The sequence below is a fragment of the Rhopalosiphum maidis genome, chromosome 3 (genome assembly GCF_003676215.2).
Source record: "Rhopalosiphum maidis isolate BTI-1 chromosome 3, ASM367621v3, whole genome shotgun sequence".
In the NCBI taxonomy this organism is placed as follows: Eukaryota; Metazoa; Arthropoda; class Insecta; order Hemiptera; family Aphididae; genus Rhopalosiphum; species Rhopalosiphum maidis.
This window is the reverse complement of record NC_040879.1, coordinates 33,126,049-33,153,761: the sequence shown is the minus strand read 5'-3', so window position 1 is coordinate 33,153,761 and position 27,713 is coordinate 33,126,049. Positions and strand designations below refer to the sequence as shown.

Below are 27,713 nucleotides of genomic sequence, written 5' to 3'. Positions count from 1 at the left end.
AAAAATGTAATGGTTAAACAATTTTTATATTTGGAAAATTGGTTTTTCATAAATTAGTCTCTTAACTACTCTAACAGTATATTTGTATAGGTACGTACGACATCGAAAATTTATAGACAATTATTTTCTTTAGTGTTACGATTATTATGTTGTAATTTAAAAAATATTCGTTGCGAATTGTTCGTCAGCACCTACTTTTCGTATAATTACTTATTATTAACATTACGTTATAACATTTTCAAAATATTTAAATTAATTTTAAGCAGCCTATTATATTTATACTGACTACGAATCTATTCATACTGCTATAATAAGTTAGTATTGACTTATAAATATTAACAATAATAATTACATAAGAATTACTAAATTATAATATATGCGATTAGGATTAGCTGTCGTTACTAATTACTTCAATTTGCCGTATTATTAATGGTACAACTGATGAAAATTGTAGTCTGTAGGTATAAATATATAATTATATCTTAAGAAATATATGAATATCTCCACTTAGAATATTTTACTCAATGATTAAATTCAAGTTTATCAATTCATTTTACACCAAATCAATAACTAAGTTTAATTATCTTCTTTTTTTTTCATGTTTGAAACCGACAGCGCCGTGGGAACTGCTTTCGCATTACTTCCATGGCAAGTTTAATAATCTGCTTTAGTCTATAATACAGCAAAATGAATTCTTCGATCTATGTACTTAAATTTTTTGTAATTTTCTGATTAGTTAAATAAAATATAAATACCTAATTTTTAAATATTTTATAATTGTTTATATTTTATGTAATGTATGAAATTTGCAAGATACAAAAAAATATGTTAAATTCGAGATTACAAGAGCTTACTCATTGCTCATATAGTCATATCATTAATTTTCAGGGTTGATGACCCAACTGTAATAAATAATATCCATTAGTGGCGTTAGTTATAACTCCTTTAAATTTAAAATAATATTTATTACACGATATTCAGTAAAACTTTTATTACTTTACTCAAATAATAACATAATATATTATCTGAAGTTAGTAGTTCTGTACCTATGCGATCTCAGAAACTATTTGACTGATTTTAATAAAAGTTATATCAAATGTTATATTTGAGATTGAGACTCAATGGGTGCTTTTAGCTTCTTTTATCAATTCTTAAAGGTTGCTATAGGGTGGTTCATGTGCCTACAGCCTACAGGTGTATGTGAATTTTGTTTTAGCTCATAAAAAATAAATGTTTTGCTTATATAATTATCTACAGAGTTGCTATTGATTTAAGAAATAAAAAAGTTAATAAGCTATAGACTATACGCCTACCCCAAGTATTGGTATGGTTTTTTTTTAATTTAAAAAGAATTTTTCATTATTTAAATATATAACAAAAGACAATATCCTTATAATTGCAGCTTATACTGCTCATAGACTCAAAAACTACTCTACAGATTTTGAAAAAAATCTTAGAAATTGTTTCAGGATAGTTAAGAGTGGTTAAAACCACATTCGAAAAATATAGCATTTAGTACAAATGTAACATGAACTGGATTTATAAATTTTTTCAGTCAGTTTTAATCTAAAAATAATAATTTTACAATGGCATTATTAAAAATGGAAAGCCTACAAATAAAATGTTAAAAATCATTTTGTAGTATTCTTATGAATTGAATTTTTAAGTAACTAGTGATTATTTTAAGCAAAAACACTGACTTAGATTTTAGTTTGTGGTAGAATTCACTATAGTATTGCAGTTTTTTAATATTAACAAAAAACATGTTCACCTAAAAATGATTATACTATTTATATTTGATAAATATCATAGATTAACATACTTGACAGGCTTTCATTTTTAGCAACACTTATAAAATAAATAATTCCCAATATGATTTACTAATATTTAAAAATCTTACCTTGAGTTATCCATGTCAAATGCACAAATAAAAGTTTTCAATACTGTTTAGTACCAAATATATTAATTATATTAATAACATAAAAAATAAAACATTTAATTGTTTAGTATTTTATAGATAAGAATATTTTCTCAATAAATTATAAAAAGATTTTCATGTACTCATGGACATTTTATACTAATAAAATATGGTCAATATGATTAATATGTTTAATATAAGCCCCTGAAATTTAATAATATACTATTGAGTACTAGATCACATTCCGTTACTTGTCAAACTTTATCCTGACTGACAAACCACCAAAGAACATAACGAATTACTAGCGCTCTGGGTGTATTTTAAACATACTATTTAACAGTGTAATTTTTGTATTAATCTAAAACTATGGTATGTGTCGATTTTTTATTGTACTATTCAAAATTAATTACTAAAATTAATTTCAAAACAAAACAATTCAACATTATCAAAAGGTTATAAATTATAATACAAAATATGGAGATAAATTGATGATTAAGGATTTAAACATCAAGGATATTTTATTTTATTTTAACAAAAAAAAGTTTCAGCGTTATGTTTTAGTGAAAATATTTTTATACCTACATAATGATCAATTCAGTATTTTCAAAATTTAAGTAAGATACAACAAACAACTAGTTTCTTCTATAAGATGATTTACAATGTGAACTATCCAGAATAAAAAAAAATCCCCTTATTAAAAAATAAAAAATGTTATAAGAAAATGTACAGCATTTAAAGTTTGTTTTGAGAAATTTAATATAATTATGGCAGGATATTTTCAAATGCATTTTTTTACATGCACTAAATGTTATTATGGTGTTATCATGATGTATATTTAAGTTTAGTAATGTCTGATACATAAATAAGTTTTAGGAAATTATTATTTGGGTACAGTATACTATGAAATAGTAGCCCAATAAGTTTTACAAGGTTTAATTTTAGAAATGTGTTAACTGATAATACAAAATGTTATTGAGTTATGTAAGAAAATGTATCTTGGAGTAAATTTTAAAAATAACTACTTATAAAATTATGAACTGCAATATCTTAAAATCAGTAGAATTTTTGTTATTTAGTCTGCAATTTTGGCAACAGGATTGACTAACATTGGATTATAATATGTACTTTTTAATTTCTAATAGTCTTGTCACTGCAAGGAAATAAACATATTATATGAGTTTAATTAAAATTTACATTTAAAATATTTAAATATAAAAAATAATATATCTAAGTAAAAACATAAGCTCAATTTGAGGGGGGCTTGGGGGAGCTTTTATATATCACCTTCCACCATTATATATCTCGGGGAGCATACACACATTCAAATTATAACCCCCCCCAAATATACAACTCCAATTGCGCCTATGAGTAAAAGTAATAATGTAATATATATTCTGTCTTAATAAGAGTAACCTTGTGTGATAGGAAAAATTAATTAATGAAAGTTGAAAATATTTAGTCATCATATCACCATAATATTGCAAATCCGTCGTTTGAAGTGTTTGAACCAATTTTATAATAGAAATAATATGATGGTTTTTGGGATACATAATACATTATAGACTATAGTTCATAGAGTATAACCCCAAACTATACGTGCTATTTTTATTTATCAATAATTACACATACAGCGTATGAAATTACCAATTTGATTTACTTCAAAAATCATTGTGTTATTGCATTCATAATTGCCTTTATTTACCTTTAAAAAAACAAAGTAGGTACTACTTAATTTTGTTTTAAGTTTAATTATAAAAAAATATAAAAGAAAAAAAATGATGAAATTCCTATGTTATAATGTAATTACATATTCTAAATTATTTATTGTTTTAAATATATAAGGTTGATTTTATAAAATTGTATGGTTAAAAATTGTAATTAAATATATATATATATATATATAATTTATGTACTGGTAAATTTTTATTTGCCAATTTTTTTGTACGAAGTCAAGACGTGTTATATCTTTGTTTTCAAACTCAGTCATGGTTTTTTTAATAAATTCTTTTTGTTCCACATCCTCTCTTCGTTTGCTTCTTAAATTAGAACTTCGCATTTTAATATAAATGTCAGTTTGAATATTTTTCAATACTTCAACAAATTAAAAAATGTTAGGATATGACGAATAAAACATCCCATTTAATTTTGAGTGAAACGATTCACATGGATTGGGAGGTACGTATTAACGAGTTTGAGAACTCGGCCCATACTGACGGTTGAAATTTACTTCCCAGGGAAATATAATTTTTTTCAAAATAATTCAAAAAATTATCAACTGTTTCATCGTTAGGTTTTACAGCCATTAAGTCTTCATAAAAACAGTTATTAAACTCATTGGGTTTTAAAAATGTAAGACCGAAGAATTATTTCAAGATTTTCCATTGCAAAATTAAATAAAAATATAAAAAACTATGATGAATCGTCGAATAAATGGAATGTCGAAATATGACCAATGCTGACACGAACAAAATTAATTTCCAACAATAAATTGTAAGATGGTATTTACAGATAAGATATCGATAATTGAGATTATCTACGAGTAAATCATCAAAAATTATTCTCAGTTGCTGAAAAACCCATAGACGCAACTAGTATATATCGTGAGAAAACCGGGGACACAACTCGGATAAAATATTGTTTAGGGACGCAATTCGAATACACCGGTTATAGTTGATAAAAGTATTACACATGTGGCATATATCAACACAAAAACAATTTTATCCAAGCTTGTTTATGGTACAACAAAAATCAAAAGATGACTAAAATAAATATAAATATCATATAATTACGTATCATAAGGAAAAATTAGATAATCATAGGTAATAACTGAAAACAGTTATAAACCAAAATACAACAAGGTAAAAGGAAAGTTTAGTGTACAAAATATACCAGTGTGTGTAGTTAAGGGTTAAAAGACATGAACTTCTCATGACCTATTAAACTATGATTTAGGAACCACTAGTAGATCATAACCCAATTTGAAAAACGACAGGATATTTTATATAATTAAAAAACAATATATTTATTACTTGTTTTGTTTAAAATTAAGTCGACTATCATATTTTTCTTGAATCTTCATGTATATATGAATGATAAATATTATTTAATAATTATCAATGATAATAGTGACATTTAAAAGTTAGAAATAAATCAAACTATTGAATAGTTAAACTCTAGTATTTAGATCTTAATTTACACTGACTACTGAATATAAGTATTTGAATTGTGATTTAAAAATATTTTATATCATAATAAATTCATAAACAATAAAACATATATAAGATTTAACATAAAAATAAAAATGTCTTAAAGATACCTGATTGTTTGGTTAATCTATTACTACAAACTTGTTAAATAGGACACAATAAATAAATTAAAATACCAAATATTAGAAAATATTCATTATTCAACTTCTACAGTGTGTGTAAGAAATTATTTTTGACAAGAAAAATTATTTCACAGTAAAAATTGTTAAAAAATATTATTAAATTTGATGAAATAACAAGAACTACACAGTTACAGTAACTATATTAATACCTTTATCTCGACCTAATATTTGACCATATTATCAATTATCACAGCATAATGTATAATACGGAAAATGAGGTGTAAAAATCCAAAACGTACTATTGCCAAAATTGAAAAAAAATGAGTTAGATATCGATTCTTATAAAAAAACGTCGACAAATCGATTAGTGTTGTCAGAATAGACCACAAGGTACTATTTCCCGATCAAATCAGCTGTTAAAAATTACGGCACATTTCATTATGAAATCATGAACTACAGCTTCCAAAAAAAAGGCCATTTTGAAGTTGATGATTATTGACTTTTACTGTAATATATAAAAATATAGATAAATATTTTTATTTTTATTCTATTTACTTAGCACACATGCATTTTTCTTTTATATTAATATAATATATTATCATAAATAAATTATTCCAGTTAATTTAGCAGAAATATGAATACCATTAACTTGATTTTGTCTCAGTATATTTTATTTATTACGGTTTTAATTTTATAGTTTATTGAATTATATAAATGTCTCTTCCCCTCTATACTAAAATATTAAAAATATATACACGTATATATTACCATAAAAGTCCAATTAATAAGTAAAGCTTGATTTTACTAGTAAATTGTAGTATTTACTGTTTATATTCAGTAAATTATGAAAACTATAATTTTTCGGGCTTTTACTAAATATATTGTGTACATCCTAGAACATAAAAATTTAATTAGTATGATAAACACAAATAAAAACTATTATTAAATATTACAAAAACAAATTACAAAACAAATTCTTCAACATTTTTGTTTCTTTATCTTCACAGTTTCCTTGTTATGTTTGTAGATTATAAATTAAATTTAAATATTAGTCAATTTTTTCTCCTTGGTTATCTTAAATTTTAAAGACAGGCTTGATCTTTATTAATGAGTTCTTTGAACACACTTGTCTGTATATTCAAAGTAACAAATCTGATTTTCATTATTTACTCAAATATTGCCTCATACAGTAATCGTCTTGTACCTAATTCAAAAAACATAATATATTAAGTATGACTGAGTGTACAATTCTAGAATACAATAAGTCATATTACATTATATATTATTCTAACTAAATGAAATGCTGAATTTTCATTGCTTGTACATATCATTAAGATTTAGGCCATTTATTTATAGATATTATATTGGCTCTACAGAGTATAAAACCCTGGCGTAATCACTGTTACTGGGTTCGACATTTTCATGAACGCATAGTCAATTCATTTGGCTTTTGTTGGACTTGAACGGCTACATCTCCGGTATGGTCTAGTGGCTAGGATACCTGGCTTTCACCCAGGAGGCTCGGGTTCGATTCCCGGTACCGGAATATTTAAACTTTTTGCAATTTATTTTACCCATCGCGATTGATTTCCTAAAAAATAATTATTGATTCACATTCAACTTTTCTTTTCAATTACATTATATTTATTAATAACCTTGCAGTATTAAATTGTATAATATTACTGTATTTGATAATAGTAAACATTTTTTATTAATATTTACAAAACAAAAAATAAAGAAAATTGGTATATGTAAAAATTATGGTTTTTCCTTAATATTTTCGTTTTTTTCCAACTATTGAGTAAAACAAGTACAATACATTTTTTAGTTTTGATCCTGCAAAGTAATAACTAAATTTAATTTCCTATTACCTATTAGAAAAGATAAGTTATAAATTGAAATTTTTATAATTATTATAAAAAAAGATTTCTAGAAACAAAATAATAAAAAATACACATCATTGTAAAATCAATATATTCATAGCTCCTCTCAGAAATTAAAATGTACAATATAATTTAAATTTTTAACAAAAATATAATATAAGTATTGGCAAATAAAATTTTCATATTGTAAATCTACAATATCTAAATTGTTATTGAAACTTATACACAGTGGGCTGTACAGTAGAAGAAACACTAACATTATTTACATTAATTGTATTGTAATTAAATAATAATCTTCTTCTTTGTCTAAAATTGCATATAATGCAATACTATTAGTTAATTATACTCAATATAAAACAACACAAAATATAAATATAAATAAATTAATACATTAAGTAAATAGTTATTTTTATTTAAAAATTAAGTATTTATATATATTATGTTTTAATAGAATTATAGAATATTATAATAAAGAAGTTTACAATGTTAAACATAAAAAATATGGGTTTAAATCATACTCCAAAAACCTGAAGTAAAATAAAAAAATAATAATAATAATAATAATAAAAAACAATAAAAATTGCATTAGTTTTATGTATACCTAATCAATTATATAATTATATTAAAATTGCAAAAATTGATCCAGTGATGAATATAAATTTATATGGTTTATAATTTGTCACTTTAAATTAGTTAAATTTCAGATTTTGGTAGTTATGCGGTGTTGCTATTCACTTATGTGAAGCAAAAACACAAAAAAATTTAGGAAGCATGGTTGAACCTTCAAAAATATGCCTGCTCAATACTCAGGCATGGATTCAGGGGGGGGAACTATGGGTGCTTTGCACCTCCGGTCATTTAAGCCACTAATAAAATAAAGTTATACTATAAATTATATTTTTTATTTTTTAAAATAAAAATAATAATATCGGTACTTTCTGCTATCTTACGACAATAACAACTATTGTTAGTTGTTTATCGATACTCGATAAGTATTATTATTAGATCGCTATTCACAATGCATTTTTATATTATTATTTATTATTTAATAAATATTGATGTTTGAAAAAAAGTTAACTCTAATAAATTAAGTAGAAAGTAGAAAGGTGTAACATTTTTTTTTCCGAGCACACCTTGTTAAAATTTTCTAGATCCGGGCCTGTCAATACTTATGTGTACTATTAAATTATTATACTGTTAATAATTATATTTCATCACGTATACAAGAATAATAAAATTTTTTTCTATTATTGAATATTGTAATTTATAATTAATGTCAAAATATTTTTGAAATGGATAATAGATAATCTTTTATATTATTTGTTAAAAATATATTGATAGAGTTGATTAATATATTTTATTTCATAAATGAGTGACATAGATTAGGTAATTTGGCTTATTAATAATTATTAATGAAATATTTTAGTAAATTACTTATAATCTAAATAAATACATACCTAAACACTAATTTCAAAAAATGTAGATCATATTGGAATATTATTACATCATAATAGGTCAATGTCGGTTAGAAACATGCATGTCTGATTTATACTGAACAGAATGTTTTTGATTTTGATTATTGTGAATAAAATATTAAAATTAAATACAAAACCTAAATAATAAAAACATTAGACGGTTTGACACTTTTTAAACTGTAGTTAATATCAGTAAAATTTGTAAACAATATTATAAAAATTAATAAATAAGATACTAGAGATAGGACTGATAAGAAAACCTAAGACCACGGGGAACCTCAAGGTTTATAGATTATACTCTATAAACCACGAACTAAGATATACCTTTTATCTTAGTTCGTGGTTCGTGCTATCACAGATATGTATAATAAACTAGATTGCTAACTGCTGCATCCTATCAATGTGTTTAGTTGAAGCAGACAGCAGCCATTTAATTCGAGGCCTATGGGCTTTATCACGGCCTTAGATTTGTTTGATAAGGAAGCCGATAAAAAAAATAAATAATTAAATTATAAAACAAATTTTTATTGCACGTTATTTTTCTTATTTAAACAAATTTTGTATCTAAATATCAATAACAATTTTTAACATAGTTTATTCAGATAGGTTAACAATTTTTACATGTTATAAAATAAAATGGTTTTACTGAGTTTCTGTCGTTTACTAGCAGTTTTCATAATCGAGGATGTTATTATTTTACTGTAAGAATATAATCTCACGTTAAGATAGGTTCTGGTTACTTTGTTTATAATATCGATTTTGTGAGGTCTTGCCAATAAATCTGTTGAATTCCAGCAAGCATCACATTTTGGAAATAGCGTGGTGTCTGTCGCCAGTGAGTTTTGGACATTTATCATAATTTTTAAATCCATATTTTTAATAAACATTTGTTTTTTATCCACCATAATGGTTTTAAATAATGTTTCTGTCAATTTAACAATTTTGTATACCCCATAAGAAGCATACTTCAAACCGCCTCTGTTTTTCATAATTGTAAAATATTTTGGTGTGGTATTATTTTGATAAACGTGATCATTTTCAATGTATGGATCTGTAATAGCTTCAATACAACCATCACATTTCAAAGTTGGGATTAGTTTTTTAACAATATATCCACTTATGTAATATAATATATTTTCAATAGTGATGCTATTAAAATCTAATTTATTGTACTGTTCTGCTAACAATGAAATATCAAATTCATTTTCTAAATTTTGTTCTGGTGCTTTATATTTCCATTTGATTGAAAAAAGAGAATCTTCATGAGGTGACATCAGTGTACAGTTTCCTGAGCTAAGTCTTATTGAAGTGTGCAATAAAGTACTTTTTAGAGCATGTTTGAATTGCAAACAGGTAGGATTATTATTATGACCCAATCGACCTCTCATAAATCCAAAAAAAATTTCTATTGCATCTTGGCTTAATTTGTATGTCAGAATAAATTTAAAATGTTGATTTATTAACAAATCCTTTGCTATAGCTATAGTAGATTTTATGGATGCAGCAAAACCTAATATGAATGTTTTTCTTTTACTTTTCCACAGATCTTGCCCAGTAGCTGTCTTCAGTGAATACAAATAGTCAATATTATTTTTCATTTTTGTTTCTAAGTATTGAATATTTTGTTTATTAATTGGTTGTTTAAAGCCTTTTGCATATGGGTTTCTGGAATTCAAGAAATCAAAAATCTCATCTACAACCCTGATGAATCTTATTGTTGCATCACAATTTTCAAAATCTTTTGAGGTCTTGGATAGAAATTGTAGAGAGTCTGCGACGGAACTGCTAAGTGTTTGAACTGCTAACTTTACCTTCATACTATTGCTTTTCCAATTTATATGTGAAGAGTTTATCTTGTTTGCCAATTTAAAGCCCATGTCGTTTTGCAGTTCAAATAATTTATGAATATATCTCCATTCAATAAGACTGTTGTTTGAATCTTTAAATACTCCTAGTGTTCCCAAAGCATTCCTAGCTAATTTAACATTATGGCATGCATCAGGTGTGAAATAAACATTAGCTTTAGTTGAAGTTATCGAAAAATCAGACTTGATAAAATCAAAAGGTTGGTCTAGATCACATCCTAGAGTTTTAAAAGTTGAAGAATTAGCATATGCTCCATCACAGGTGACTGCCACAACATTAATCCCAAATTTATCACATTGGGTAATAGCAATCCTAATTAATTGAGCTTGTACATTTGATTTAATTTTATCTACAAACCAATACCCAATTGGCCATTTCCATTTTTGTTTTAAGCTAGACAACATAAAAACTAAAACCTCCGTTGACTCTTTTTCACAGTCTTCAACTGTCAAACTATTACCATAGTCACAATAACCAACAAACCTTAAAAAATTTTAATTTATAAATTTATATCTAGTTATAATATATTCAACTATGAATAATATTTTCTAATAATACATACATATGACTAACTTTATCCCACTGAACTGATTTTTTAATACTCATGGAGTCTAATATCAAACAACAAAATTTGTCTTCTTTGGGAAATTTACCTATTTCTAATAGGACATCTTGTAAAATACCAGTTTCAGCATTTATATTTGATACCCAATTTCGTATAGCACTTGGATTAGGCAAAGAAATTGAAGTCCTTTAAATTACAATTTATTTTTCAAAATTACAATTTCTGTAACTCAAATATATAATTGTTTCAGTTATTGAGGATATATACCTACCTAACATAGTTATATGCTTTTGGAGAATAAAAATAAAGTGTAGTTGCAAACTTTTTTACTTCTTCGCTGTATCGCCTTGCAGTAGGAGCCACATTACCATTATTTATAATATCTTTTAAAAAAACCTCAGTAAAATTTTTTTCAATTATATTAGTAGTTTCTCTATCAGTACAGGATCCAATAGTAGACATCAATTGCTGATAAGAATAATTTTTATTAATAAAAATTACAATATAGTTTATTAATATATAAATATACAGTTAAGTTTCACTCATCCGGTAATCAGTCATCACTAATCACTAGAGGCATTTCACATATTATAATAACTTATTAAGTGTGTACTAAGACTAAGCCAATCTTTCTCAGTTAGCATTTACGTAAATACCTCAAGTGAATTTATTTTTGTGTTCTGCCTTCTAACCGTTTGTTGTAAAAGTTTAATTCGCTTTTTGAGGTTGGCTTTTTTTGGTGTATCAAACAATTTTTTTTTAAATTTTCTTTTAAGTGTTGGTGTATATGTAGGGGTATGAGGTGACTGGCTGGAATCTGCAACAAATTTAATACATGACAAAGCATTATTGTATATAAATTAAAATTGTTAACATATTTAACTTACTAGGTCCAATAAAAGTCAGATCGACAACTTCATAATTACACCCAGCATTTTCAACACCAGAATCAATAGGTAAATTAGGAGAAGTAGTTATTATATTAATTATATTTGATGAAGAAGAAACTGTAGATAAAAATGTAATTTACTTAATATAGGTAAGTAGTAGTAATAGGTAAGTAGTACAAATACAACATTGAATGTAAAGAAGAATTTAATTTTACCTGAAGAACTATAATTGTGATCAAATTTGTTGCTGCTTAAACATTTTATTGCTTTTTTGGAACAATCGAAATTGGATGGTATAGCTGTATTTTTTAATATAAGTTTTTCGGGGGCTTCAACAAATTCACTTTTATTAAAATGGAGACTGCATAAGCGTGAAAATTTTGTTGGAATGAAGTTATCTCTTTGGATAGAGTGCACCCATTTTTGTCTCCTTAACTCATCGATTGGAAATCTATAATTAAAAACAAAATATCAAACACATTATTAAAAGTGTATTTCAGTAGAGCTAATTATTTTTGATAACTTTTTTGTAAAGTATTTAGTTACCTAAATAATTTTGTAGTTGAACCAACAACCCCGTCCTTGCTACTGCATCCATCAGCACAGCACTTATATGGCATAATTGGAAAAATAGCATAAAAATATTAAGTCTCAAAACAATATACCTATTGCAAAAAACAGAACACAACAATACTGTCAACAGTGTCAACTACTCAGTTTTGAGTTTTCACAGTAGTACAGTACACAAGTCAACAGACAACAACAACAATTGATAAGGCAAAATCTACATCGGCCTCGATTAAAATGGCGGATAATAACTTCGCATATTATCATCAGTTAGCAATCTAGTTTATTATACATATCTGTGCGTGCTATAAACCTTAGAAACGCATCACGGACCATGACCACTAGCCTACTCACGTATTCAGTGTTACATTTGAACTAGTTTCTTTGAAACCCGCGTAATTTTAAATGCATATAACTTTTGACAATAATTTTGATATTATGAAAAAACAGACTGAAATCAGTGAAATATACGTACTGGTACTATTAACATATCCATGGACCATAATCAATACTAATGCTGGATTACATATCAATAAAAAATATTGAATCAATAGAGAGCTAGTGGTCCGTTACTGCTGGTAGTGAACTAAAGTGATTGAGTCATTGAGTGGCAATCATAGTGTGGCCCATAATGTGCTGATATAGTTCATTAAAATTTAATAAGCCTATAATAATTAAAGCAATCCAGTATTAAGTGTTAAGACATGATTCATGGGACCACCAATTATAGTAAACATTTTATGATACAATATCTTTTATTAGTGTATTAAGTAGGTACCATGGACCAATGCCGGTTACCAGAGGTCTCGCGCTTTGGTAGTTTGGTACGAAATTTTGGGTCTCGCATTCATGAAATGATTCATTATTGTATACTATAATTTTTCGGCGAAAATAAACAAAAAAAAAATATGATTTGCCCCGGCTTGGCTCTGCTTGTACTGTTATAAAATATTCACAACTTTAGTCAAAATTCTAAATAATTTAAATGCATATAAAAATTATTGTGACAATATAAATTCTCAGTAATTCAGGAAAATGATCCATTAATTAGAAATCTTGCAGTGTTCATCCATATACATTTATAAAATAAACTAAAAAAAAAATAAAATATGTAATTTGCCTATAAATATACAAAAAAAAGTCAATATATTTTGAAAATAATGTATATTGCTAATACTTACTTGGTAAATATTTCAAGTTTCCATGGTTAATAGCTGCTTTTGAATTATAACAAAATAAAGTAACAATAGTTTAGATAAAATCTGACTTAGTGTAAAATGTATACCGTTTTTCCTTAATTTGTTTACTTTTTCCAATTACTGGATTACAAAAAAAATACTGGGAATGTTGACCTCTCGAAAGTACAAATTATATCTTTCTATCCAAAACCACCTCCAAAGTTTAAATTCGAACCACTTTATTGACAATTTATCGTGTATCTACTCAAACACAAAAAATTGTTGGTTAGTAAATGGCGGCATGTACTATGTAGGTACATATTATAACAGAGGTCACCAAATCACACCAATTAATATTTTTGAAAAGCCATATTTGGGAATCTGAAAATTGTTCGCGGGCCATTAAAATTCTAAGTACATTTTTTAATAGTTTACATTATTTAAAAACCAATAATATTATACAACAATAATACATTAAAATGTTGTCGTAAATCGTAATTTGTGCTATTTATTCTTTGTCTGCGGGCCGGTTGGGCCGGATAAAATCAAATTCGCAAGCCGCCATTTGATGACCCATGTATTAATTACTAATATAACTAAAGTTTCGCGGGCACTGACGCCGATGCGTTTAAATGAGACAATCGTGCAACGATAGTACTATCTTATCACGTGCACACAACTGATACAACTCGTATTCTTGTGATAAGCCGCTAACATACCTCGTTAGTAATATCATGGTCGTTACGACTTGACGAGTTTAAAGTGTTTAAACAGTATAGACTACAACTGACGCATAGTAGAAAATGATTTAACCACAACTGCTGTAGTCATAGAAAACATAACACTGTGCTTAACTCAAATTTTTGGCTATTACAAATAATTTTTATTTGCATTTTTATTGTTATACATAGCGTTCGGTGTACAAAATAATTTTCCGGTGTTTTGAATTTTGATAACGAAAGTCATATTATACTATACTGTAAGTTTGTCGTGCGCGTTATTAGGTAACGGTTAATCGCCGGTATTTTAGTCCGTGGATTTAATATAAACATTTTTATAATTAATTTGACGTAGTAAAAAGGTACGATTAATATGTGTTCTCTAAGAGATTTTCCTGAACTACGGGATTACAGTCTCACAGATAAGAACGCTTCCGTGCCATTTGTTATTAAAAGAGTAAAACCTGAGGTTGGTATATTAATTCATCTTTTTTTTTATAGTTTTGAGTTGTTTTATAAATTTAACCATTTCTGATGAAAGTTTGTAATTGTTTTTCTTGAATTGTACTGCTAATGACATCCTTGTTGAAATCCAAAGTACTGAAAAAAAAAAAGAAAATTGAATAAGTTATTATTTATTCAATTTACGTTTGATAAACATTAATCAACTTCTATATTATAGGCAATTGGTTACCCAAATATTGTGGTACAATTGAAAGGAGATCAAAATCCTGAACCTTTATTTTTACCAACTTCAGGACTAACAACATTACAACAAATTTTAAGTAAATTGTAAGTATGATATTATTAAAACATTTTAAGTTTCTAAGTATTTTATTAGCTATTTTTGATTATAGAACATATGACGTATTTTTAATATCTGGTTTTTTGTTTTGTGTAGTGCCGAGGAAAATTTCTGGACTGCTTGTGATGAACTAACAAAATATTTTAAAAGAAATTCCAGTAATTTTTCAGTTCTTTTATATTCATTAGGACTATTTATGAAATTTTCTCCTCGTGCAAGTTTGAAGGTAACATGTTTTATAAATACTAAACTTTTATTTCACAAATACTGAAAACTTCCTTTTAAGTCTTATCACCTTTTTAAAATTTTTTTGATAATTATAATTATTATTACAACTGATACAACAGTTAAATAAATTATATAAAATATAAATAGTTCCTAATTATTCTCTAATTTTATAGAAACTTTTATTAAAATAAATATACAAACATAAATGCATAAATATTTTTCAAAATAATTGTAATTATCACAGAATTTAATATAAATATTCAGATACTATTATCGTTAAATATTTAAGAAAAAAAATTACAAAATGAATACTGATTTTTTTTTTTCTTTAAGATATAAATAAAATTACAATTTCTTTGTTATTAAGTTTTTTTTTTAATAAATATGTGAAATTGTATTACTTTGTAACTTAAACATTAATTTAATTATTTTTAAATTTTGTATAATTATTTTAGGGCCCTGAAAATTTGGTGTTAACAGATATAAGTAGAACAAAATTATGGTCATCTAGTGTAGTGCGTTGTATGTCATGGCACCCACAGATAACTAAACTTGCTATTGCTTCTTCCCATGATATTATTTATGTTTACAATCGAAAAGGTTCTGAAGCAAAAATAAAATGTAAATCTCAGAGAGCCATTTTATCATTAGCTTGGAGGTATTTCTGAACATTTTTTATTTATTTATTAGCATTTAATAGTTGACTTTTTTTATTTTAGACCGCTAAGTATTGGTACTTTAGCAGTTGGATGTGAAAAAGGAATTTTCATCTGGACAATTGAGTTTAGCAACATACACGTAAGACCAACAGTAAATAATTTTTGCAAATTTATCAGAGATGATCATAGATATATTACTGGATTATCATGGAATAAAATGGTAATTTCTAAATAAACTCTATATACCTTAATGTAACCATTAGGAACTATTCATCTGCGTTTTAGATTAGCGAAATGTTTTGATAAGCAATAAATAAATTTTATATTTATTTAAAAGTTTTGTTACATAGTTCTAGTCATTGCATATTTTTATAGTTCTTTTAAAAAAGTAGTGGAAAAACATATAATTTTACATTTTTATTTAGGGTGATCTTTTAATATCCAGCGCAGTGACTTCTAAAACAATGTATATTTGGAACTATCCTTTAGAAACCTGTGTACCATTACGTAGAATTAGTTCTGACACATTAAACTTTGTACATTGGTCGCCTGATAATACTAAAGTTTTTTCCTGTTCAACTAATGAAACATTTAGGTAATGCTGGTTAATTTAATTAAAACTTTTAAATTTAAAATTTTTCCATTTAAATTTTTATTTTTTCTATAGAATTTGGTCCACTGATAACTGGACTTCAGATAAGTGGTCTTTGAATAACCGATCTAGAGTACAATGTGCATGTTGGTCACCTTGCAGTTCAGTTTTATTATTTGCAACTGATTCATGCTCTATTATAAATGCTATTGACTTTCGAAAATCAGATGTGTTCAATGGATCAAGGAATTACAAAAAAGTTGCATGGCCTATAATTGATATCAAAAGTGAATGTATAAATGATAAAGTGTGAGTAATAAATTAATAATTTGTTAATTTATTTAATATTTCAATTAATATAATACATGTAAAATTGGAGTTTTTTTTTATTTTTTATTATCGTATAAATTATTTATAACATTTTTAAAGGGATCAATCTAAAATAGCCATATTCTCCAATTTCTTTTGCTATTTTGCTAAACAGTGTTTTTCTAAAAATATGAGTTAACATGATTGATAATGGAAATTTAATATATATATATATATATATAGAGTATGTTCAAGTTTAATAATATATGATATAATATACATATTAATAAAAAGAACGTACCACTTGGTAAAATAGGAATATTATTATATTATATAATATTATTTATAGAAATATTATCATTGGTTTTTAAACCATATTAGTTTTAGTGAATATTGTCACATTTTGATGTTAGTATTTTCTAGAAGACACAATAACATTTTAATAATACTTTGCCTCTTTTTAAGCTATTCATAAACATTTAAAATTTTATTACTTTTTGATTTGTTCTGGTAAAATTTTTTTCTAATTTATAAAACTTGAAAATGTAATCTAATATTTTTCATAAGTTGTTCTAACAACATCTTAACCCGTTAGTAGTTGCGTACGAACGTGGTGCTCACTCAGTTTCTATTTTTACCTCTATTGGCTTTAATTTAATTATTTTATTGTTGATATCTATTTATACTTTATGTTATCATACCAGAGAATTTTTCTATAAATAATATAATCCAATCCAAAGTCTTGTGTTGAAATTACAATCGATTAAAATGGTCAAAGTGAGTGTCACGCTATATGTACTATATGTAAATCCCATCAATAGGGTTCAGAAGCGAAATCAGATTCGGAATAAATAACTGTTTATGTGCCCATGTATATGAATTTATTTATTCCGAAATTCTCACTTGCAGTTAGAATAACTACATTTAATAGTAAAAATTGGAGGAGTGAGCGCGTGTTACAAAAACTAACGCGCCTACTGACGGGTTAAAAATATCTTAGAATATGATAAAAAATTGATAATTATGTGAATATAAATAAATTATACTATATAGAGTTTAGATCTCCGCTCGGAATAGTTTTTGTTATGTAATGATCAATCATTGGGTAATGAGTTCTAGTTTAACACCTGTATTATAGTCAGTAGTCACCTACTCGATTATCTGACAATGTTTGATTTTGGTTCATTAGTTTACTGTTTTAATTCAATCAAAAAATATTTATTAGCTAGATGTTGTGTCATTAATTTAATAACAATTATTTTATTGAATATGAAATAGTAAATATTCTATAAAAATTATTGCTTATATATATATATGTATGTATATCAGTAGGATATACTGTTAATTAAGAATTATATGTAATAGAGACATTATATTATAAGCTTTTTGTTCAAAATATGCTTGTAACTTGATGATAACCTTACTTCCTATGTTTGCTTATTCTATAGAATTGGTGGAACACTTTCTGACATGTGCTGGGATCAGAATGCTCAACGTTTAGCAATAACTTTTAAAAATAGTGGGACTCTAGTTGTATTCCAAACTGCTATAAGTGAAGCTGTTGTAGATTGTATTCCATTGTAAGTCTCTAATTTTGGTGTTATTACACATATTGTGAATAAATCGTTGATCATCTATGTTTTAGTTGTATTATTCAAGGGCGGCTTGATGAAGAACCTTCTACAATCGCATTCCAACCAACTTACGAAAAAGGGTCTTTATTAACAATTGTATGTATGAATATAAAGTATTACATTTTAAGTCCATAATTATCTTAACATATATATACATTTTTAGGGTTGGTCGAACGGGAATATTGAATATGTGCCATTTGAATACACTTGTAAGCCAAAACATGATATTGAAATAATTGGATCAAATGTGTTTGGTATTAACAATGATAAAAATATCTCTGGTCGAGCTAGTATGTCAGCTACAACTAATTCATTCATTGAATATTTGTTAAACTAATTTAAAATTTATGGTTTTTTTTTAATGTTTGTTTTTAATCACAAGTTTAATAGAAAATTAACTAATATTATAATACAATTTCAATGCTGATAAAACATTAAATTCTTACCATATTTTTATTGTATATATTTGATTAATTTGATGAAACGTATGTTACAATTATACTAAATTGATGATAGAAATCTATTCATTGACAAGAATTAAGACTACTTGCTTTGATCAGTGAAATATGTCTTCTCTATTGGGTGTAATAATATAATGTGTTAGAAAATTGACTAAATTCTGTTTTAAATATTTTACTTTGTCCTATAATAAAATTATTCATTTCAAATTCTTAGTTAAATTCACAAATTTTATTAGTCAAGTTTTGTGATTAAAAAAAAAAAACAAATAATAATACATCATACAATATTTTTTAAATCAATTCGTATTTTGATATATAAATTTGTAAATATTTAACATAAACTATTAGCTGTTTTATTGGACACCAAGCACATTAATATGTATATAAATAAATAAATAGTTTTAAACTTATAAGCATTCTAAGTATAAATATTAAGTATAGGATTTCATGCAAAATTGTTGTTTGCGCAACTAAAATAATTATTTAAAGCTTGACTATTAGCTTAATATTTATAATTTATTTTTCATTTTATAAATATCGTTTTTAAACTTATATTGTTAACAACTTTAGTTATCATTCAAAATTATCTAAATTGTCAATTACAATGCAAACTACAAAATAAATTCAATATTTTTTTTTATTGATTGATTGTATGCGTTTGTGTACTTTTTCTTTTTTAAGAATTATTCTTGAAATATTTTTAAAATTTTATTGTGTATAGAAAATGATAATATAAATATTTTGCATAAAGTCAAGTCAAGTATTTATTGTTATATTTTTTTTGAATTTTAACAAAATATCAACAATTGTTTGATGAGAAATAGTTAATTTACGAGTAAATATCCAATGATGTAAAAACTTGAACTTAAAATGTTCATTAAAAATTTCTGGAATACTTTTTTTTTATTGTAGACAATAAAACATTTATAATATATAGAATCTTGTATTACATTTTTAAATTTTGGATATAAAAAGGATTTTTTTTTTATGAATTTTTAACTACAAAATAATTTTCAAAATTTAAAATTTAAACTGTATATAAGCTTGTAAAAACTAGGCTTTTATAGAATTTTTACACATCCAAAACAATACCACCAAAGTATCAAGGCACCAAATCAGTGATACCAACGTCGCAAACATTGTCATCACCCACCCTATCACAAAATTAAACTTGAGACTACTAGCTTTCTTACTAGACTGTTTCCCAAGTTAATAGTTATATCTCCAATCTAGGGTACTCACTTAGAGCGAGTTACACAGGTAGATAGTTAAATTATAAACTCTTATATCACTAAATAAGGTATGGATTTTCGACTTTCATATTATGAACTCTTTACATAATATTATGTGTGTTGTGTGTGTACTGGTATGCATTTTATTTATTTATTGACTATTATGCGGTTTTTTTATTGTCTGATACTCTGATGCTGATAGCTAAGGGTTTAATTTAAATTTAGTTAGGATAGTTATAATCAATTGATATTATAAACTTTCCATTAATTATTTAGCTATGTACAATTAATTGTTTGTAAAATATGTAGTGTGTACCTATTTCCAAAATATAAATTGAAAACTATAGGGTTTTAACCAAATTCAGGTTAATTACACCTAATGCTATTAGTTCACCGTAGTCACTGGGAAATGGCCTTTGGATAGGCAGCACAGGCATAAGATCATAATACACATAAAATCAGTATTGCCAATTAATTCATTTAAATTTAAAGCTGTTTATTTTCATATAAATAATAAAAAGTCAAACTGGGTTATATAGTTATACAATTAATAAATGATTTAAAATTAATAACACATTAATTAATATGTGTCGTGTGAGATACTGTTATTTTCTATGGAAGTTAATAGTATGACATTATATTTATATTCACATTTAACACTCAAAATTCTACAAAATTTGTATTTACATTAAATAAATAATATAATATTCCTTTTTATAAAACAAAATATATAGGTATATTTTGGGAAAAAAATAACTTGACATAGCTATAAAATGATTTAATTAATTATTAACTCTTTAATGCCCAGTCTTGGTAATACAATAATATAGTATAATATGGTAAAAAATAGTCATATATAGAATTAATAAAAGTAAAGTACCATCATTTTCTTATAAATTAACTAATGAAGTTGGCAAGAATATAAAATTAAATCATTAATTGTAAACAATGAAACTAAAATTGTAGTTTTTAAATAAGTATAGGTTCATAAATTAACATAAAACATAATACGTAATGCAGTATAGTTTAGTATAATATAATACACAATATAAAATTTAAAAAAAATAATAATAAATCTTTAATAATTCCTTATAAAATATAATAAACTGACTCGAAAAGTAGGCAAGAATAAAAAAACACTTAATGAGATTCAATACAATAAAAAAAATAGGAGTCTGGTTATTAAAAAATTGAGATAAATATTAAAGTTATAAATTGCATTACATACACTCAGTATCAATTAACAAACATTTTAATTACTTATATGGTTGTCTGGTATAGATTTAGTAATATGTTAAGGAAAATTTAATTTATTTCCAAATGTTATTTTAAAATAAAATAAAATATTTAAATATTAATTATTTTTTACTGTAAAAGAATTAATCGTCAATTATGGTTATTAAAGTTCTGTCTTAATATTTTTCATGGAATTTTCAGGTTCACATTGACAGGGTATTTGGTTATGACTGTTGGGAGTACTTATCACTTCATCCATATTGGGGCGAACTTCTACTGAGGTCAAAAATTTGCTATAATTCTAGAAAGTTAAAAAGAATACATTTTCACTAAAATTTATAAACTATTTAATACTTATAACTAAAATCTATGCAAAATATAATTATAATTGATAAAATAATAATATTATTTCTAATCAAAAAAATTAGTAATATAATTATTTCATTATAAACTAAAATAATGTTCAATTGAAACTTAAATAACAAAATATAATACAATGTAAAATTCTTAGATAGTTATGTTGATATATTTTATTATATATTTCTTGATAAATGTTACACTATCACAATGTTCAGTATAATTTGTGTGGTTAATATGTTGCCATAATATACCAAATAAAGTAGTCTTGTTAATATAACACTTAAGGGATCATTGTACTGTCGGATTAACATTGACAAGGATTAGAAAGTATACTCACTCAAAATTATTATTCCAAATTTATAGAAGACATTAGACACTTAAAAAATGTTTTTTTTTTACAACCATACGACAGAAAATTAATAGCGGAACTAATGATATATTGTAAGTCAGCTTATAATTAAAATTAAAGGTATGAACATTATGTGTGTTTACATGTCTTTTTTTCTTATCCTAGAGTTTGATAATAAATCAATTCACTCTAATATTTAAACTAAATACATACATTATTGGTTTTGCTGAATGTCAATTTGTTAGTTATGTTTGATAAAATGATGCAGATGTAATATTATCTTAAACTTACTTGAAATAATAGTAAGTAATATCCCAATATGTTATGAGGTGCTAAGTGTTCTCTTGCATATTTTTGACCGTTTAATGATATTTTTCTTGCAGTCTTATCATCGCTCATCATAATATCTATCAGACCTACCAAATCATCTAAATGTCTTTTTATTGGCACATAATGAACCCATGGTATCAGTTCACTATAAAAATGTTCATAGTACTCAGATTCTTGTTTAAAAACCAATGAATCACCCACTAATAGATATGGAAACCGATAAGCAGCTACAGTACCATCAATATTTAATAGGTATTTGTACTGAAAAAAATAAAATAAATTAATGATATAATTAGAATTTTTAAATAGTTAAATATAATATAAGCAATTGTAATAATACATCGAAGAATTTAAAGAAAGAAATAGGCTTCTTTCCTGGACCATATTTTTCTTTCAATTCTTTGTAAAAGAAAAAGTTTGTTATCGAAGCATTGAGAATGTCTGGGTTTCTTTTACTGAGTTCAATGAGATTCAATCGATGTTTGCTAGAATCGCGACCCATCCAAAAACCTTTTTCAATTTTTTGTGACCATGGTTTTTCGATGTTGCCTTGAACTGACAGCATGTCTAGGGTTACCCTAGAGAGAGCAAAACATACATTTAAGTGTTAAAAATTAATAAAAAAAAAAAGAAAGATTAAAAACAAGGTTATTTACCTTCCCATATTTTCAAGTGCTGATTCTGTAATATCATAAGTAGGCATCACAATATCAACAGAATAATTTGATCCACACCAAGAAAATAAAGGAAATAGTTCTCTAGGCGATGATAAAGGCCAGTCTCCCAAATTCACAAAAAACTCTAGATCTGGTAAAAATACCTATAAATAATTTATTTAAAAAGATAGTTAACTTCAATTGGAAAGGCAATTATAAAATATTTAAATTATTATTTATTTTGTGGGAAATTAAATTAAATGATTTGAAAGCATCTACATATAATAGTACTAAATCATCTTGAATACAGTGTTGGGTAGTAATAAGATTACTTTTTCAAGTGATATCAAGGTAACTTTGTTATTTATTTATTGAAAAAACATAAAATTAATGATGTTAATTATTTTATAAAAAAACATAGTTAAACAAATTATATTTCTATCAGTTCTGTAAAAAAAAATCATTTTTAATTAAATTGTCCGCAATGATTGTAGCCTTGTAGGCAATGCATAAATAAGCTGACATTTAGCATTTTTACGATAATCTTTATTAAGGCAGTTTAAAATGATTAAATAGTTTACCAATGATAAAACTAATGTTTCTAAAATTTAATACAGAGCTTCTTTTAAGTGCTTTTTTACAACACCTTTTAATAAGGGTGAGGATATTTGCACCAATGAATAAATGGCAATAATTTTGAAAACAAATTACTATGTAAGACAAAAAAAAAAGTTTATATGTATAATTTACCTGTTTTAAATTTTGTAATTTAATGCTATTTTTAGTTTTGTATATTAAAAAATTTTAAAAGTAGAAACATATTAGATAGTTATTTTTGAATTAGAAATATAATGTATTACGTGCTATACGTAGCTAAACAACAATGTATACATTATAATATGCTTTAAATTAATTAAGCATAAGTTTTTATCCATAATTAATATTTTTATTTGAAATTATAAAACACATTTATTTAAATAAAGAAAATAATTTTACCTTTCGATTTAATGACAGTAATAAATTATCCATAAACATCTTAAATCCTGTATATTCTCCATAGCATTTTCGAAATATCTGAAAATTCAATTTATAAAGTTATAAAAATAGGCACTTAATACATTTATTTTATTTTATCTTACGATTTAATTTCATTAATTTTACATTCTAAAAAATGCTTACTAAATTATTCTTGACAACATAATGACAAACACTTGTACTATGTGGGTGTTGACTATAAAATTTAGCCATTTTCCCAAATACAGTTTTAAAATTTACATTCTTAAATTGATTGAGATCATTATTAATTTGTTCGATATTAGTTCTGCATTTAGTAATTGATAGCCATGTATCAATTGATACTTTTGAGCAGTCACATTCGTCTGGATAAATTGGTCCTGCATTATATTACAATATTAGAAGTATTTATGTTTTCAAAATTTAAGATACTATATATTTGAATATTACAGTATTTAATTGAAATATATTTTACATAAATAAATCATTTTTATTAAAAAGAAAATTTACAATTTTTAAAATTAAAAATAATAGGTTTGTTGTGGCCTTGTGGGATTAAAATAAAAATTGTGTCATGATAAAAATCCAGTGACATCTTTATAAATTTTATTTTCGTTAGCTTGTATAACGATAATTTTTTGAATTTTTAAATTCTAAGAAAATAAGTTGTTGTATTTTATAATTTACTTTACTTATATAGGTACTTGCCTGTAATTAGGTAACCAGTGTTGGATTTAACAGTTATTTAATCAGTAAATGCTGATTGGGTCCCCTCCTAAATTGTGTACTGAAGCCCAACTAAATTATAAAGTTGATTTTAAATTTTGACTAAAAATGTATATTGTAAACTGGAATATAATTTAACATTGTTTTAATAATAAAATAATTTAAATACATAAGAATTCTTCAAAAGTAGAAAAGATTGAACTAATAAAGTAATAACTTATACATGTAAATCAAAGTTATTATATATTCTACCCACTACTATTGTTCAAATAATATAATTTATAATAATTATAATATAATCGACACTACTGTGTACTAATCTCTTAGATTCAAAAGAATCAGAAAGCACAGATAATCTATTGAGTTATTTGACATTTATTGTCTAATGTATTGCCCCTAATGGAAACTCTTTAAAAAATATTGTCAACATTACCTATTGGAAGTGTGAGTACTGAAAGAGCTATGAATGTACTAAGAAGATTAAAAAATTAGCCTTACTTTCAATGTAGTATGAAGCAGCATAACACATTGATATGAACGATTTCATCAACAAGTTTTCCAAGGCTTAAACTCGTATAGGTTCTCAATTATAATTTTTGGTATTCGTTTAGTATGTGACCTACCAAAACTATTACCACAAAATAACGAAACTAATTTACAGTGGCGTATATAAGGAGGTTTTAGGGGTTCAAACCCCCCCTGGAATGTATAATTGGTACGGGCATTGATTTTGATAGTATAATTAATTGGAATTTAAGAATGGAAATTTTTTTTTAATTCCCCTTAAAATTAATTTCTATATATATACCACAGCTAATTTATGCTATAAATGTCATGGTGAAACAAGATGTTTACATTAGGAAAAAAAGATTGGCTACGAGTGAAATTCGAGAAATCAGTACTATACGATGTATAACATGTTCATGGGGAGTATTAAAAACTAAAGTCCTACGAAAAATGCATGGAACATCAGCTGAAATGTCGCCACGTCATTTAATTGAGGCATGGTACCAATTTATTAACAGGCAAGATTTTATTAAAAATTTTAAGTGATGTACAAAAAATTTATTGCCAAACATAATTAAATATTTATAATAAAATAATTTTATGACATTTTTTTTACACTGATATTTTGTTCATTGATAATGAATGTAATCCGTAATCTGTAATAATAAAATAACTTAATTTTATGATTTTTAATATGACTGTTTTTTAATTATTTATTATTTAATTTTCAGTTCAGTAGGTGAAGCATACAAAACGAATATCCTACACAGTAGGTCAAACGGTAGTAAACGAGTACTTGATTTTTTTATTTAATTGTATATATTTATTATTAATTTTGTTTTTTTTTTAAATTAAAAGATTTGTTACTATAAAATGAATATTCATTATTCATTATTTTTCGTGATTGAACCAAGTGATTTTGTAAAATGAGGGTAATTTTGTTACTGATAATTTTGTACAAGGCCCGTGTTATGGTTTTCCCGACTTTATTTGAACCCTTAAATCTGCCACTGTATGTAACCTAACTAATAAACCAGTAGATACATCAATATTTGATATAAAAAAAAACTCAAGTTAGATATTGGTATACAATATTAAATTTCAATTACCTTGTTCAAAATGATTCCAGTACTTTTTTAATGTTTTTTTATTTTCCACTAATATTCTGAATTCATAGCAAACTTCATACAATTTATATCGGACTATAAATGATGCGTCTTTTCTATCTAAAATATTTGTCCAAATGCGACAATTATTACCATTTTTTGTTTTACCACTTATTAAAACATTAAAGTCTGCAATATTAAATCTGAAACATTTTTAATAGCAGTAATATTATATTATATAGGTATATACTATATTTTAAGCATCAAATATTATTTGAAATTATCTAATGAATGAACATATCTTTAGTATAGTTGCTCTCGAGACTACAATCAAATATTTCAATACTGAAAATTTAATTTAATTAAAATCTACCTCAAAGGCATATATAGCTTAAATGCTAATGATAATCTCAATAATATAGAGTAAGAAAAATAATTCAAAATCAAAAATCCTTATATTTTAAATACACAATATTATATATTTAATTTAATAAAACAAGGGATACTTTTTCTGTAAATTAATTCATAATATTAAGCAGATTCATATATGTTTTGAGCTTACTATTTAAGTTATAGTCAAAATTATAGATATGATATGTATATGATAAAGATATAATTTGAGATAAATTAGTATAGTTTTGTGAGAAAACCATTCATCTAAAGTATCTAATCCAATTTTTGTTAATTATTTCCCTTTTGTATTGTACAGCCAATGTAATTACAGAATTTGATAAATAATTAATTTGTTGTGTTATGACTAGATGTAGGTTGGTATTAAACGTAAATAAGATTTTGTGCAATATGACTTACATTTCCTGATCATACTGAACGTAAAAGTAACGAGCTGGCAAAACAATTAATGGATTGAGACCGGGTCCCCAAATTGTTGTGTCGGTGGAGTGTAATCCATCAAATTTGAGAATGGCAAATAAAAGTATTAATGTAATGCTACTGAAGGTACACATAGTGATGTTTTAGAGGAGCTGAATGGACCACTTCCCACACATAATGAATCGACAATTGATCGAGGTAATGTGTAACTTATACTTTTGTCTTTACCTACAAACAACAATTCAGTGGCGACTGTTGCTTGCTTGTTGTTTGTCAGACTCAGTTGTTC

The 27,713-nt window shown here is 25.2% G+C and overlaps 3 protein-coding genes and 1 non-coding gene across 4 annotated transcripts; 2 read left to right on the top strand and 2 right to left on the bottom strand.

Moving 5' to 3' along the window:
- The first annotated feature begins 6,720 nt into the window (after positions 1 to 6,720).
- On the top strand, positions 6,721 to 6,792 carry Trnae-uuc. Its single transcript has one exon. It is a non-coding gene; the product is annotated as a tRNA-Glu (tRNA).
- A 4,708-nt stretch (positions 6,793 to 11,500) lies between these two features.
- On the bottom strand, positions 11,501 to 12,788 carry LOC113556374 (THAP domain-containing protein 2-like). The gene is made up of 4 exons (XM_026961268.1): positions 12,472 to 12,788; positions 12,141 to 12,376; positions 11,923 to 12,042; positions 11,501 to 11,852 (listed from the first exon to the last, which is right to left on the bottom strand). Exons 1-4 carry the CDS (start codon positions 12,543 to 12,545, stop codon positions 11,680 to 11,682), a joined length of 603 nt encoding a protein of 200 aa, XP_026817069.1. The 5' UTR covers positions 12,546 to 12,788; the 3' UTR covers positions 11,501 to 11,679.
- Positions 12,789 to 14,395: 1,607 nt separating this feature from the next.
- Positions 14,396 to 19,287, top strand: LOC113557360 (aladin-like). The gene is made up of 10 exons (XM_026962832.1): positions 14,396 to 14,858; positions 15,072 to 15,181; positions 15,291 to 15,420; positions 15,878 to 16,080; positions 16,142 to 16,301; positions 16,507 to 16,676; positions 16,749 to 16,982; positions 18,431 to 18,562; positions 18,628 to 18,712; positions 18,780 to 19,287. The coding sequence occupies exons 1-10, from the start codon at positions 14,763 to 14,765 to the stop codon at positions 18,951 to 18,953; spliced, it is 1,494 nt and encodes a 497-aa protein (XP_026818633.1). The 5' UTR covers positions 14,396 to 14,762; the 3' UTR covers positions 18,954 to 19,287.
- A 2,161-nt stretch (positions 19,288 to 21,448) lies between these two features.
- Positions 21,449 to 27,713, bottom strand: LOC113556560 (protein O-glucosyltransferase 2-like). The gene is made up of 8 exons (XM_026961588.1): positions 27,404 to 27,713; positions 26,597 to 26,796; positions 24,420 to 24,634; positions 24,237 to 24,314; positions 23,241 to 23,404; positions 22,925 to 23,162; positions 22,546 to 22,845; positions 21,449 to 21,846 (listed from the first exon to the last, which is right to left on the bottom strand). The coding sequence occupies exons 1-8, from the start codon at positions 27,556 to 27,558 to the stop codon at positions 21,709 to 21,711; spliced, it is 1,488 nt and encodes a 495-aa protein (XP_026817389.1). The 5' UTR covers positions 27,559 to 27,713; the 3' UTR covers positions 21,449 to 21,708.